The sequence below is a fragment of the Antechinus flavipes genome, chromosome 4 (genome assembly GCF_016432865.1).
Source record: "Antechinus flavipes isolate AdamAnt ecotype Samford, QLD, Australia chromosome 4, AdamAnt_v2, whole genome shotgun sequence".
In the NCBI taxonomy this organism is placed as follows: Eukaryota; Metazoa; Chordata; class Mammalia; order Dasyuromorphia; family Dasyuridae; genus Antechinus; species Antechinus flavipes.
In genome coordinates this window covers 485,477,584-485,494,529 of record NC_067401.1, presented here as the reverse complement: position 1 = coordinate 485,494,529, position 16,946 = coordinate 485,477,584, and the positions used below count along the sequence as shown (strand labels likewise).

At 37.4% G+C, this 16,946-nt stretch overlaps 1 protein-coding gene across 1 annotated transcript in view; it reads left to right on the top strand.

Moving 5' to 3' along the window:
- The window catches only part of LRRC8B (leucine rich repeat containing 8 VRAC subunit B), an 85,843-nt gene extending 79,315 nt beyond the window's left edge, over positions 1–6,528 (top strand). The window contains exons 5-6 of the mRNA XM_052000030.1: positions 581–825; positions 5,550–6,528. Of these exons, the coding sequence (XP_051855990.1) occupies positions 581–825; positions 5,550–5,625 (321 nt within the window). The 3' untranslated portion in view covers positions 5,626–6,528. The remainder of the gene's footprint in view (positions 1–580; positions 826–5,549) is intronic.
- Positions 6,529–16,946: the final 10,418 nt, after the last annotated feature.

Sequence of the window (16,946 nt, the reverse complement as noted above, 5' to 3'; positions counted from 1 at the left end):
GATTCTCAGAGTTTCTGGACAACAGAAACAACTGTGATTTACACTCACTCTGAGAGAGGAGGAGGTAGTACAGGAGAATTGGGTTCAACCTTGTAAAAGGATGGGGACAGGAAATTGAATAACTCATATGAGGACTAATCAGGAGTCCAGCCTACATCTAGAACCCAAAATGTGCACTGGAAATGTATACAGTAAACATGAAAGAAGGAAGCAAGGGATTGGTACTAGGTATGAGTTCAGTTAGGCTCTTCAGTACCTGACTTCTAGGTACTAACACACAAGCTTTCCCTTTTGCTTTTTGGATCAATCCCTGTTTGAGAGAAGACAGATCCATGACCGTTTATCATCATCAACCTTGTTTTTAGATGCAGAAAGTAAAATACAAAGGACTACAGAGGAAACCAATTATTGTGAAATTCAGCTACTGAAATATGTATTTTTTAAAGTTCCCAGGCCCTCCAGTTAAGATCCGCTCCAGGGGTTCCTCTGGGAGGTATCTTTCCTGAAGCATCAGGTAATAGCAAGGGAGACCCTTCATGAACTGAGTGATCAGTTGCTGTGTCCTCTTTTTTCTTCTTAGATTGAAACGTTGCCAAATGGATTGTTTCAGTGCAAAAAGCTGCAGACCTTACTCTTGGGGAGGAATAGCTTGATGACCCTGCCCCCTCTCATTGGGGAGTTGACAAACCTGATACAGTTGGAGCTCGTTGGAAACCACCTGGAGGTCCTCCCTCCAGAGCTGGAGGCGTGCCCGTCCCTGAAGCGGAGCTGTGTGCTTGTGGAAGAAAACCTGCTGAATACCCTATCTCCTCCCCCCACAGAAAGGTTGCAGACGTGCTTGGATAAATGTTGATCTAAGGAAGAAAATGCATTATGTCTCAAAATAATTATGAAAAAAAATACATTCATTGGGACTTGGAAAAGTTATTTTTTTTAATGTCTTTTTTTGAGTTGAAAATAGGGAGGATCTATGCATCAGACACATACACACAATGCCTCAGCTAGCCCTAAACCCCACAGGTAAAAAGAACAACACTGAAGAGTATGTGCTTTGGGGGGTAATCACTCTTAACTCCCTGAGCTGCTCCACATAGGATAGATCTGTGATGATGTGGGAAGAGGCAGCCATTAAAGCCACCCCCACCTTGTCTTTGGAACTGGAACAACTGAGTGGGGTTCTTCCCCTCCCCTTCCCAATTACCCATCTGAGATCTCTGGTTTTAAATGGCTTTCTCTCTCTTTTAACATTTAAGACCAAGATCATCAAGATGTGTCTGGAAATAACCTCACCATTGACTTTGATTAATGTTCTTTAAAACATATTAGCCTGGACATGTCGTAAAGAGGTGGATTTTTTTTCCACCTCTTAACACTTAACTCCTTTTCATTGGTTGAGTCTTCCTTACTCTTCTTTTCACTGCAGGAGAGAAAAAGTGAGGAACATTGACAAATCTCCTGCCTTAGGCCATTGCACAAACTCTAGAACAGGGTATTTGGGAGAGGTGAAAAACTTGCATGCTCTTTAAAAACCTTTTCCCTTCTTCCCAATTTTTCCCTAAAGCCTCATTTCAAGAATCTACCCCAAAGTTTTCTATTCATGGAATGTATGACGTACAATTATTTTATATCATGTAACTGGGGACTCCAAATCCAAGGAGATTCATTTTTCTAAGGTACAGAGGATCTAGGAAAACCACTTATTTCTTTAAGCAAAGCACCTGCTAGTAATATATGTAGTTCCTGTTTTTGCTGCTTCAATAGTATCCTCAGGTTTGTCTCGTGTTCAGTTCGCCAGTGTTTTATCTGTCTGCAATCAGTTGCTTCCATTTACTCCTACAGGTAGGAGCAAGGCTAGTCTCATCAAGGGGTGAGGGAGGGGACCCTGATATATTTACTTAGTAACTCCTGCATTTGAGAAGAGAGATCCTCAAAGTCTACCTCTTTCTTCCCCAGTTGCTAAATCATTGTACGGGTATAAATTCTTATTTACTTGCAAAAAAAACAAAACAAAAAACTCGGGGAATGGGGAAAAGGGAGGTATCAAATTGAGCTTTTTAATCTTAGCTTAATTAAATACATGACAGAAAATTAGTAACTATTAACTCAAAACATTGTTTTTCCATTTGCATGATCTGTAGTTACAGTAACATGATAAAAAATTTTCTGCCCCATCCTGATGTTTGCTCAAGACGAGTTCTCAAAATTGCAAATATGTCATTTTAACACTGAAATTTATCTTACATCTTTATCTAGTTCTTTAAGAATATATCTGCTTCCTATAAAGAATTTTGTGTTTTGCCTTCTGTTGTATGCAGCATTGCAAAAATAAATAATAAAATTGATAGGCACGCTTTCAGGAAGTATACATTTTAATGTCTTTTTCTGTAACGTAACATGGCATTAAAATGCCTCATTGAGGATCTAATCTATGTAATCTTCTGTTCAGACTGGAAAATATTTTGGAAATAGAGAACTGTAAACATAAGTTTTTTTTTCTTTTTTCCTAATTTGCCTTTTTTGTTTCACAATAGCAAAAAGTTAGTCATTCCATTATGGAAAGATCTAGCTTATTTCATTTACTTTTCTCTAAGGTGGTGGTATGGATAACAGAAGGACTAGTTGGGGTGGGGGAAGATCCCTTAGGGCTGCCTAGACTTTAACTATTTCCTCTGAAGGGGGGTGAACAGAGTAAAATGTCCCTCCTTACCAGACTTACCCAAACCCTACAGACAGGGCATTCACATTCTCAGGGATCCCAGCAGAGGGTGGTCAGATTTTTGTCCTAAGATTTTAGAAAAGACTCATAGGTAGTAAATATACAATCCCATAAGGGGTATATCTCTGTAAGCACACTTTCTATCCAGACTCTGGATGTGTGTGTAAACATACATATACACACACGTGTGCACATACAAATATAGCTATCCAAATAGTGATAAATACATATAGAGGGGGAGACTTACATAGAGATGTCTCCTAGTTATAATTAATGACAAGCAGCATGGCTTAGTGAAAAAGACCTAAATTTAAGTTTTATCCCAGACACTTCTCTCTGTAGTTATGGGCAATTGTTTCCATTTCCCAGCAACCCTAGACACTGTTCTGAGATTCTGAAGTTATTACGAGTTGCTGATGTCTAGGATTGTTCTTAAATGGATAAAATCCCAGGTCTAAACCAAAAATAACAATGCAGCTCACTTATCTAGATAGAGCTTTATGTATATGTATAAATTAATACTATGGAATGCAAAACCAAAATCTTCCAATTTTAATTTTTGAATGGAAAAATTATCTTAAGTTTTGCCCTCTTTTGAGTCACTCACCACTGGGGAGCTGTAGAAATGATTTCAGACTATGTAATTAGTCCATAAAAACAGCTAGGTGGTACAGTGGATAGAACACAGGGCCTAGTCAAAAAACTCATATTCCTGAATTAAAATCGGGCTTCAGACACTAGCTGTGTGATCATGGGCAAGTCACTTAACCCTTTTTGCCTCAATTGCCCCATCTGTAAAATCAGTCAGAAAAGGACAATCCAGTATCTTTGCCAAGAAAACGCCAAATGGGTCACAGAGACACAATTGAAATGACTGAACAGCAAAAAAAATTAGCCCATAATACTTTTATTTCCAAATTCCCCCAAAATAAAAATAGGACAGAATTTTTTTAATGAAATGTGAATTATATATCACTGGACTAATCAGATTTATTTTGCTCATTGTGAGTGACAAGCTACAGGTTAAATTAATGCAACTAGACCAAGGTAGCTAAATCTTCTGCAGGTGAAACTGAATCTATGCACTGCATCTTGCACTAACTTTCAAGAAAGAACTTACCAGCAGGAGGATTTGGCCAAAAAACACACACACACACAACTAGGGAGGTGCCGTGGATGGCATTGTTCTGGCATTGGAACAGTACCATCTGTGCCACTTGAAGGTGTCATGCCCACCTATAATCATGTTTAGCTGGGATTTTTACTGAATTTGAACTACTACTAAACAGGTTGGTGAGGAAAGAACTTTTAAGACCATTTTAAAAGCAAATTTATTCTACAGCCAAGAGAATTTTAAATACTGAAAGTGTGTTTAAATGCATATTTAAAACTTGCAGCCACTCAATTTTTAAAAATTAACAAATTTTAAAATGGTGTATTTTCAACCAAAAGCTTTTTTTTAAACAAAGAACAAAATATATGGCTCACTTTAGAAATGGTTTTAAAAGATAATCTCATCAAAATGTAACAAACTTTAGTCTTTGTCACCTGTTTTTCCTTCCAAAAGTCAGTCGATTTATGCCAAAATACTTCCCTTTTCACCATGATCTCGATTGTGAAGATGTTTCAGTCATAACCTATTAAAGGGAAAATACTGAAACTCATTCAGATTGCACATGGACATTCCTGGTAGGAAGTTGGTCGACTTTCCTGGACGTTTTCAGGATGCCATCTGTACCAATATTTCTAGTCTGTTCTCAGACAACATCCGGAAAAGGGAAAGTTAACCATACCCTGCATTGCCACTAGATATTGATTTGTATTTAGGAAGTTTAACAGGATGAAATGAGCTCCCCAGGGACCCAACCGAAAAGATTCACATCCCAGCTGGTGATTCAGGAGTGTCAACCACAGGGGATTTATTGGCATGGAATCCGTATTTGATGAGAGAGAATGTCCATTTCCACAATCCAAATGCTGTTATGATTCATAATTTTGTGTCATTATAATACTGAATGTTCTGTGATTGACTCAGAAGTTATTAAAGTGTCTGAATGACATCTCTGACCTTATTGCTGTCTTTTATCTTCCTAAATCTCCCAACATTTTCTTTCCATCTATAAATTTCTCCCAGCGACATCCAAATATTATATTACAAATAATATTAAATGTTATTGGTCTAAAAAGTAACCTTTCCTGCACTCCCTCCCCTTTAAATATGTTCCATCATAGCTAAAGGAATCATGAAATATTGAAAATGAAATCCCTCATTGAGATGTTTTCCTCTGATAAATGAGAAAGGAGGCCCAGTAGAACAAACACCAGATATCTGGACTTGGAAGCAAAAAGCCCATGTTACAAACTAGCATCCCCCTAGCCATGTGATCTGTGCAAATCACTTAAAAGTTCTCTAAAACTATACTCACATTGTAAAATGAATATATAATATTACATGCCCTACCTACCTCACAGGGTTGTTGTGAGGATCAAAGAGAGTGTACTTTGTTACCATTAGGAATTGTTAAGTCGTGTCTGACTCCATGGCCACATTTAGGTTTTTCTTGGCAGAAATACTAGAGTGGTTTGCCATTTCTTTAAGTCATTTAACAAATGAGGAAATTGAGGCAGAGTTAAGTGATTTTTCCAGAGTATATGTGAATAAGCAATGCCAAATGTCTAGAGTTAAAGCAAAGACTTTCTAGCCATTTAGTGCAAAAATCAGCAAGATTGAAAAATCTATCACCAAAGTCATTTAATTGCTTATTCCTGCTTCTCCACCTAAAACATGTGTTTACCAGGAATAAGTATAATAAAGTAATTTTTCATCTTCTAGGTGGCACAGTGGATTGAGCTCTGGGTTTGGAAATCAAGAAGACCAAAGTTCAAATCGACCTTCAGGCATTTATTAGCTGTGTGACCCTGGGAAAGTCACTTAACCTTATTTGCCTCGGTTTTCTCATCTGTAAAATGAACTGGAGAGGGAAGTGACAAACCATCCTAGTATCTGGGCCAAGAAAACCCCAAATGGGATCATGAAGAGTTGGGCACGACTAAACCACAAAAATAAAGACTTGCATTAGCACTGGAGTCAATGCTAAATAGAAGATAGAAAGTCGTGGGTTGGGAAAGAGTGTGGGGAGGCTTTAAGGCTTTAAGCATGCATCTGTTCTAGTGGAAGCCAGAGGGAACCTGCATGACGGATTCTGAGGGAATTTTCCTAGAGTTCTAGCACTCAGCACAATTTAATGCAGAGGTGGACACGGGAAGTGACTGGTGACCCTTAAGTGCTATATATTGGTCCCTAATAGAATTACAGCTAGAAGAATGCAAAAGTGTGTTTGTACGTACATGTAATAAAGATATGCATAAAACCTAACCCTTGGAGAAGATCTCTAAACACTCCCAACAAACTTTTCTCAGTGAAATAATGCACCAATGTTGAGAAATGCATTTTGGGGAAATGTTTGTAATATTGTGATTGCCAGCGTTTTTTGCTCTTTAAACAAACAAGCAAAATCTCTGGAAAATGTGTAGTTGAAGATAATTTTTTTAAAATCTGGTATGAAGTCTTTTCCTTGGAAATGAGTTCTTTAAAAAAAATATGCATTTTATAATGATTTGACAATCTTTTGTCTCCCCTCCTCACCCCAAGTTTTCGATGGAAACCTGATTTTTGCTAGACATCCATTTCCACCAACTACAGCAGTGTTTTGATAAATTCTTTACAAGTTTTAAAAAGTTTCTTTTCTTGAAAAAAAAATAAAAAGGCATTTATAATGAAAAAAATAAAATTGGATTAAATGTTCAAAGAAGTTGGTTTTGTTTTGTTTCATTGAATCACTTGATTTGATGGTTTCTTCTTGAGTGTTCAGGACTTTCCCCTTCAGTGCTCCCTCCACGACATCCCTCAATAATCAAAACATTATCATGCTCATCAATTTCACCTTAGGAAAATTTGCACTCACAATGCCATAATGGTGAAGAATATGCTTACACTTGAAGTTCAAAAATCTGTTATGACAACCACAGAAATAATCATTTTCCATAGTGGAGATTTCCAAAGAAAGTCTAAGTAAATACTGATAACATTAACTTAATAGAAGTATCTCAAAATCTAAATATTAAAAATGATAAATACATATAGATCCTTCATACTATATGACAATGAATATACTTAAGGTGCACAATGAAAAGAATCCAATTATTTTATATATAGTATGTACATATAATTCAAAATTATAGTTCATTCAAAAGTTGTAAATATAGATTTTTATATTCAGGAAAATTTTTATTTTGTTTTCCTGTCAAGTTTTTGAATTTTTTTTAACTAGGCTTGATTGAGTAAAAATGGTATGTGTTTCATTGTGAGATATGCCTCCAGTGGTGTTTTTGTTTAGATTGTTCAGGTGTTGATCCAATTTGTGGATCAGTATATTTTTCTTTCCCTCTTTCCTCTGCTTGCCTATTTTGAACAACCCCTAGTTTATTATTCTCTATAATGGGTGTCCCAGTAGTCTTAGATTTAAACCATTAAGTTAAGATGAACTGTTAGCTATAATATACAGTGTCTACTTCCACCATTTTCATGGCCATTGGAACAAATTATTCTCATCCACTCATTCCACCAGGAAAATTTCACATGCTTGGAATAGACATCCCCCCTAAGACACCAACAGGTTTGATACCAGTTGGTTCCCCTCAACCTGGTTTATCCCATCTGCTGAGACGACTTACTGGGGTGTGATTGCCACACATATTACAGTTTGGATTAGCTATTCAAGCTCAAAACTTCACTGAGACTTTTGGGAAATTAATAGATTAATAGATTAGTGGATCTAACCTCTCTGTCAACTTTGAAATTCTATTATTACATAGAATTTTCACAGCATCCCTCATTAAAGAGCGGGGAATTAGGGAACAAAAGATAATGAATCAAGACAGTAAATCTTTGATCTAATTCAATTTAACAAGCATTTATTAAGTGCCTACTAGGGTCAGACATATCAAATATATAGAATCACAGCACTTCCAAGTGTTTCCCAAACCAGACTAAAATGTAATTAGGCAAAATTTTACAAAACATACAATTAAACAATGTGATTATTTTAAGACTGAGTCTATATGTAGCCCCCAGGGATTTCTGTATACAGATTTATCTCCTTTCCCCTTTCTATTCTGATACCACCCTGTAAGGGATAAAACAAACAAACAAAAATAGGCCTTTCCCAACCTCAGGAAGTTTTATTTCATTGGATGCAATCTAGCAATAAGAAACACTATAGATAGGAGCATCTAGGTGGTGCAGTGGGTAGAGCAACAGCCCTGAAGTCAAGAGGATCTGAGTTTAAATCTGGCCTCAGACACTTAACATTTTCTAGCTGTGTGACCTTAGGCAAGTCACTTACTCCCAACTGCCTTGCTCCCCCAAAAATATAGACATACATATTTTCTTTCTCCTAAAAGTGTAATGGGAAACAAGGTGGTGCAGTGGATAGGAAGCCTGGAGTCAAGAAGACTCATCTTCCTTAATTCAAATCAGATACTAGCTGTGTGATCCTGGGAAAGTCACTGTTTGCCTCAGTTTCCTCATCTGTAAAATCTGGAGAAGGAAATGGCAAACCACTTCAATATCTTGCCAAGAAAACCTCAATGGGATCAAAAAGATCACTGGACACAGGACAGCAACAGCAACAAAAATTGAAAATGTTAAATTCAAGGTCAACTAATTTAGTTTGTACCTGATTAACTCTACTAGAAATAAACTCCATCCAAGTGAATGCATCATGTTGCCAGTAATGACTTCATGTGGAGGGTAATACTTGCCTAAAATATTATCCCAAAGATTTTCTAAATGTAAGAAAGTGAGCAAGTATCACTGTTGTCAGATTACTATGTCTTCAGCCACCATTTGGGGAATTGGTGATCTTTTGATATCTTCCCAACTGTAAGAGCTTGAAATTAGATCCCATCCCTCTCTTCCCCCAAAAAAGGTTTCTCTCCATCCATAATCTCTTCTATGCTCATTTGGTCAGGTTCCTCATATCCTCATCATTCAATGCTATTTCCAGCTAACAATATTTATTCCCCTCTTCAGGGATTAATTTCATTTGATTAAATATTAAGTGGATGAGTGTCTCCTTCTGAAATAGCAAAAAGAAAGATAAAGTTTATATTCCTTGGCTATTATTTTTCTTTCTCTCCCCCCCCCATTCCCAACTAGCTTCAGTGGTATTCTAGTAAATGTTTAACTCTTTGAGAGAAATGGATTCATAACACAGTTTTTGGTTCAATCCACTTTATTAGCATTTTCTTCAGCACTTTTTAAAGCCTAAGCAACAAAACAGTAAAATATCCCCTGTGTATGTGTGCAGTTAATAAGGTATAAATGTTTACACTGAATCACTTACCTCAATCCAAGCTGGCTCCAGCATGAATAGAAGAATGTGTGTGTGTGACAAAAGTCATGAGAAATATTTTCCAAATATCCCTTACTGCATGAGATAGTGCCTTGTGATCGGTGGCTCATCAATTCAACATCATCATCATCATCACTATTTATGTGGCACTTTTAGATTTGTAAAGCACTTTATGAATAGTATCTATCTAATTTTATCCCTGTAACAATTTGGGGAGGTAGAATTCCATTCAATCTGGAGTCAGGAAAACGAGAGTTCAAATCCAACCCCAATCCCAATGGGCAAGAAACTTAACCACTGCCTGCCTGTTTTTTCATCAATAGTATAGGAATAATAATAGCATCCATATCTTAAAATTATTGTGATAATTTAATGACAATATTTTTAAACCTTGAAGGACTATATAAATGTTGACATTCATTTATTTGTTTATATATTTAAGTGCCTATTCTAGTCCAAGCCTGTGCAAGATGCTGAGATATCAAACGCTAATAGAAATAGATCCTCATGTGTCACATATGGACTTAGAAAATCATAAATTAATCTCTTCTAATGTATTTTTATTTCTTTCCCTAAACATTTCTCAATTACATTTTAATCTGGATCAGCCTGCACTTCTTCAGGTTTATGGTTCATAGACAGGAAGATTGACAGTTCTGCTACAATTTAGCTTGATAACCCTTCCATTAAGGAGATTGGATGAAAAATTACACCTTTCAAACAAAAGCACACTGTTGTGAGGCAACTTGAAATGAAGCATCTTTTACTCTCTATCTCCCTCTATTGCTGGTAAATGAAAAAGCACCCAAATGCAATCAATCCTCTCCTCTGTTGGCTAGAAGATAAAAGTTCTCGGGAAGACTATGACTTTAGATCCAATATCATCATCTGTAAAATGAGAGAATTAGGCTAGACGTCCTCTGAGATCTCTTTGCAAAACTCCTGAATGGGGCCCAAACCAGATTAAAGTGTAATTTGGAGATGTTTAGCAAAATAAGCACAAATTTAAAACACCGGCAGATAATGTTAATTTGTGCTTTTCTAAGTCAATCAACAGAGATCCATTGCTATTTAGTTTTTATGTTCATTCTCTAGAGCAGTTGTTCTCAAACTCTTTTTCTCAGTATCTTTACGGTATTAACAACTATTGAGAATGTGTCCAAAGAGTTTTTGTTTATATGGGTTACAAAATAGATATTTATCATAAATAGAAAAAAAACTAATTTTGAATTTGTAGACCCTCTCTGAAAGGATTTCAGAGACCCTCCAGGATTCACTGCACCACACTTTGAGAACCACTGCAGTCTAGAGCAATGGTTCTCAAAGTGTGGTCCACAGAATCCTGGGATCTCTGAAACTCTCTCAGAGAATCTACAAATTCAAAATTAGCTTTTATTTCTAAAATTTAAAATATCTAAAAACATAACCCACATAAACAAAAACCCTATGGACAGATCCTCAATAATAATTGTATAAAGATATTGAGGACAAAAGTTTGGGAAGCACTGCTCTAGAGGATCAGGAAGGGGATGGGGACACACCAAGCAAAAGCATTCCTCCAGATTTGCACTGGCAAACCTATGCCAGATATGGAGCTGCCTCCTTTTTATTTCCAGGATCTGTGAGAACTGGACATTGCCTAGATGACTTCGGTCCCAGCAGCAGTACTTCTCATGGGCAAGGCCTCTGGGCATATGCTCAGCACCAGAAGAGAAGGTCTAAACAATGGCAAGAGCCGACTGGGCCAGGTGAAAAGATAGAGGGGAGCGAGAGAGAAATGGAAAAGGAGAGATATAGAGAAAGATGGAAACAGACACAGAGACAAAGAGAGACACAGAGAGACAGACAGAGATAGAGAGATGAAGACACACAGAGGGAGAGAGAGAAAGACAGCAGAGACAGAGACAGAGAGAACAGAGAAACAGAGATGGAGACACAGGAAGAGAGAGACAAACACAGGGGGAGAAAGCAAGAAAGATAGACACACAGAGAAACAGAGAAAGACGAGAGACAGAGAGGCAGAGATAAAGTCAGAGAGACAGACACAGACGCACACAGACAGACAGAGAAAAAGAGAGACAAAGACAGAGGCAGGAGGGGAAAGAAAGACAGAGAGAGATAGAGACATGGAGATAGAGGCAGAAAGAGACAAATAAAGAGACAGAAAGACAGAGAGATGGAAACATGCGGCAGAAAGAGAGAAATAAAGACAGAGACAGAGATACAGGAAAGACAAGAGATAGAGATGCAGAAAAAAAAAAAAACAGAGACAGAGACAGAGAAAAAGACAGACAGAGACAAAGAGAAGAGTAAGATAGACGGAGACAGAGAAAGACAAAAATGGAGACAGAGAGACAAAGACAAAGAATGACAGACATGTGGGACAGGCAGAAACAGACACAGAAACAGAGACAGAGAAAGTCAGAGAGAGACAGAGAAAGACAGAAATGGAGACAGAGAAACAGAGATGAGATACAGAGACACAGAGATAAAGACATGAGGAGAGAGATTCAAAGCCAGAGAGACTGAGAGACAGAAACAAAGAAAGAGCCAAGAGACAGAGAGACAGAGTCAGAGAGAGAAACAGGGAGACAGAGAGGAAGGGAGGGAAGAAGAGAGGGGAAGCAAAATGGAGGGAGGGAGGAAAGAGATTGTCAGACTATGATCAAGGGAAAAGAAATGTAAACTGATTAATTAGCAGCCTTGCAAAAACTGTTTATGTCCTAATGAGAATTGAATATTAACCTACCAAATTATGTTGTATAATAATAGAATGATGTTTGAATCATTCTTTGATTTTTATTGCTTAACATTCCCTTTTCTGTGTGGGAATAAACTACCTTATAAATCTGATCTATGTTTGTACATTGGATACCTTTTTATTTATTACATTGGAGAAGGGAGTAATCCCTAGACTAGTACCAAAAGTAATATTATTATAATTACCTATTTTTCTTTGAGAAGTTCAAGGGCAGATAAAAACACAATGAATATGAGAATTGGGAAGCAATTCTCCCTACGGAGAAGTCAGCTTTCTCTAGAACTGACACCTTAACAAATGACAATGTTGGGACAGGAATTAACACCTGGGAGAAGTGGTACCCGGTTAACTACTATGCTAGAAACAACTGTTCCTAGGAAACACCTTACTTGATAAGCAATGAATCAAAAAGAAAACTTTTCAGCCACAGAGAAGAATCACAAAATTTCATAATTTTTCAAAATGGCATCACATTGGGAAATTTAACAGTAACAGAACCAAGAAAGTAACATCACTTGCCCACACTAACTACACAGTCTAGCTAGGGATTTTTCTAATTTAAGTGGAAGCATGGAATAAGATCAGAAAAGAACAAAATCAATAATAAAAAAAAAAGATCTATTAAGATGCATATACATACAGAATGACTTGTAAGGAACAGCCAGTTGATTTTACCAACCCCCTTTGACTAAGCAAAATATCCATCTACTGGAGCAAACTGGGTTGGGGGAATTCTAAAAAACTTAAAAGTGAATCATTTAAACCCTTGCTACTCAATGAAGAACTGGCGATGAAGTGTGAATATCCTTTACCTCTCTGTAAAATGAAATTAGGCTAGATAGCTTCTGGGGCAGCTAGATGGCACAGTGGATAGAGTACTGGTCCTGCAGTCAGAAGGACCTGAATTCAAATCCAGCTTCAAACACTTAATATTTATTAACATTAATAGTATTAACACTTAATGATCCTAGTCACTTAACCTCAATTCTCTCTCTCTCTCTCTCTCTCTCTCACTCTCTCTCTCTTTCCTTCTCTCTTTCCTCTCTCTTTCTCTCTCTCTCTCCTCTCTCTCTCTCTCTCCCTCTCTTTCTCCCTCTCTCTCTCTTTCTCTCTCTCTCTCTTTCTTTCTCTCTCTCTCTCTGTCTCTCTCTCTCTCTCATACACACACACACACACACACACACACACACACACACAGACTAGAAAGCTTCTAATATCCCTTTTATCTCTAAATCTATGATCCTTTGACCTAAATTCAAATCCCAATGTTGCCAATTACTAGCTCTGTAAGTCACTTCAAATCTCTGAGACTCAGTTTCCTTCCCTGAAAAAATTGCGGGGATGAGATTAAATGTTCTCTAAGACAAAGTTGTGATCCTATAAAGCCTATAACGCCTACAAGGATTATCATTAAGATTTTACCACCTTCTGAGGAGTCAAGAGAAGTTATTTCTGAGACACAGAATAAATAATAAATAGATCTTTAGAAAACTTTTCCCAGGCATCATTAGACAGGAAGCCAAGTTGATCCTACAGATGATGTCTTTGTCTTGTTCTGTGAAATTTTCCTTTCTTCATTCAGGTACTCTTCCTTTATGAAAACTTATCATATGAGAGCAGAAATAATCTTGTTTTGCTTGGCTACAAAGGGCAGAATTAAGACTAGAAGGTAGAAGTTACAGGAAGGCAGATCTCATCCCCAAAATGCTGATAATTAGAGCTTGTCAGGAATGGTATAGAAAAGAGAATTTTTTTTCCAATATGAATTGGACTGGTATGTCATTGAGGTTCCTTCTAAATCCCTAATTCCTGGGATTCTGTAATTCTGGGCTTTGTCTTAAAGTGAAATAAGCTGCCTCAGAAGGAAGAGGTTACCCTATTCCTGGAAATCTTCAAGAAGAAGCTAGATACCCCTTAACTTTTTAAAAGTGCAGATGGGATTTAAGGTGTGGCCAGGGCTTGAATTTAATAATATCTGTAGTCCCTTTCTACTCTGCTTTTGACTATCTACTATCCTCAATTGTTGAATTCTTAGACTCTAACGACTTCACTGGTGGCTTTCTAAGTGTCTAGGGCCCCATGCGATTACTCTGATTGACTTGATATGCATTTCTATATATTCATCTTCTTTCTTTCTTCTCTTCCTCCCTTCTTCCTTCTTTCCTCTTTTCCTTTCTTCTTTTCTCTCTCTCTTCCTCCCCTCCTCTTTTCCTCCACACATCCTTCCCTCCTTCCTTTTCCCTTCTTTTTTCCTTTCTTCCTTCCTACTTTCCTTCCTCTCTTTCTCTCTCTCTTACTCCTTCCTGTCTTCCTCCAACCATCCTTTATTCCTTCTTTCCTTCCTCCAACTATTCCTCCTTGCCTCCCTCTACTCTCTCTTTCCTTCCTTCCTGCCTTCTTTTCTAGACACACTGTCTTTAAATAATCATGGCTTGTATTCATATAGCACTCACATTCAATCTTGCATCTTCTTAGTCCAACAGCTAGAGTAGACTTGCAATCCTATCTTTTGTCTGCGTTCCCAAATGGCCCTCTCAACAAGAGTGTTCGAGACCACTGTTTTGGTCCTTGTCCTTGAAGAATGAAGAATACCTTGATTAGGTCTCTAGAGCACAGAGAACTCAGAAAAGTCTGGGAATAACTCAGTTTGTCCCTGACTCTCCTCCCAGTATTTGCAACATCTCCACTTGCACACTGACTGCTCCCATACTCTTGCCTGGCATTGCCAGTAGCATTCCAAGAGGTCACTCTCCCAGAGAGCAGGGACATGAGACGTGCCCTCCGGACATGAGATTGAGTTTGGTCATCTCAATCTCTGAGAATGAACAGAGGCTAGAGAGAACACAGGAATTCCTTCTATTGCTAATTGGAGGACCACTCCCAGTTCTAACTAACTTTGCTCTAGTTTCTATGACCATGGAATGCCAATGGGCACATTTCCAAATCACCAGCAGATCTAGTTTTTTTTTTTAAACCAGCCCTTTGGTTTCTTCAATGTGGGGAGCTTCCAACAAAGAAATTCTACTGATGCAAATTGTCACCCACTATACTTGAAGCCAGGTCTTTCTGACTCTCAGGCCTCAGAGTATACTCTGACGTGCTTCCTTTCTCTAGATTTTGCATTAGATTCTATATTCAATACCCTCCACTTGGTCAATCACTATTTTTTTAATATTTACTTTCCCTAAACATGTCTTTTGCAAAACTTAGGGCCTGTTCCTCCTCTCTTTCTTTACTGGATTGAACCAGTGTATAAGTATTGCTGTCATCTCCACACCCCCACTCCAATCCTGGCAAGCTATCCACTCATGTAGTCTTAGCTCTGGAACATTATCTCTTGTTTTTGAAATGTTTGTATGTATCCTAGAAACTCAAGATGTCAGATAATACACATTTGTTTTAAAAAAAATTCACACAGGGAACTAAATCGTTTTTCTGTAGTTCCGTGTTTGTTATATTTAGAAAATATATAGGTTGTATTTCACTGAGCAGTTGAATATAGGGAAATGTCATGAGACACTGGTCATCTCACTCTGCCTGAGTTTTGTTGGTTAAGTATTGGGGTGTGCTGGAACCAGCCTTTACTAGTTTAGGAGAGCCAATGGTTAAGATTTCGACAAAAACTACAAATCAGAGTTTGACTTTTTGTTTATGAGTTCTTTAGACTTAAGAAAATAATGGAGAAAATGTTGATAATAAATATTAAACTTCATTGTGTGTTGTGAAAATATATGTGTGTCTCAGAGAGAGGACTGCAAGAACTGAATGTGGATCACAACATAACATTCTCACTCTTTTTGTTGTTGTTCACTTGCATTTTGTTTTCTTACTCATTTACTTTCTTTTTTTGATCTGATTTCTCTTGTGCTGCAAGAGAATTGTATAAATATGTTTATACATATTGGATTTAAGATATATTTTAACATGTTTAATATATATTATATTCACCTTTTGGGAAGAGGCTTCAATCATGTTGCTGCCATTGATGGAAGTCAGAAAGCAATGTTGGAACAACTTCACAGGTTGCCTATTCTACCTTATGTGTATGCTTGGGAGTCAGCTGCCTTATGGGCTCTAGTCATATGGCTAGAATAAGATAGTCCAAAGCAAGGATTGCTATTTCAAAGGGTCTCAGGTCGGGGCAGGGTTGGAGACAGTCCTTGGAATCTGACTTACATTGTATGTTTATACATATTGGATTTAATATATATTTTAACATGTTTAACATATATTGAATTACTTGCCATCTAGGGGAGGGAGTGGGGGAAGAAGGAGAAAATCTGAAACACAAGGTTATGCAAGGGTCAGTGTTGTCAAATTATCCATGCATATGTTTTGAAAACAAAAAGCTTTATAAAAAGAAATAAAATAAAATAAAAATATATGTGTGTATGTATATATACATATATATATATATATGAACAACACACATAAATGAATGAGAGCCAATTTTTAAACATTGATCAGGATATTCTAGATAAATAGGTTAAAATCTTAATTTAATGCTTACTACCTATATGACTTCACCTCCCTAAACCTCACTTTCCTAATCTGTAAAGTGAAAGAGGTCCCTTCTAGCCTTTGATCTCTTAAACTATCATTCATATAAGTACCAGAGTAATTCAGAATTATTAGAATTTCATTTCAGAACACTCCAAGTTGCAGCCACAACTGCCAATCCACTGTGTTTTTCATTCTGGTATTTTGATTCTATTTTAATTCCCACAAGAATCCTGATTTATAACATTAAAATGCTGGCGCTCATTTTGGTCTTGTGGAATGAGCCAGGTGGTATCAACCCACCAACATAACATGGGCTAATGTTATTTTTCTTTTGCTGATTTATGTTAATTTGGGGAAGAGGGTGAATTCTTCTTGTACTCCATGCCAGGTTTCAAATAAACTTCTCTGCTAGACAAGAAGCAGGCTCCCTCTTTCTCTGGTGACAGGATGATGGTATTTCCAGAGCCTTGCCTCTGAGACTGAGCCCAAAAATAAGGAGGGGAAAGCTGGAAGCCAGGTTCCAAGGACTGTCTCCAACATGGATATCCTT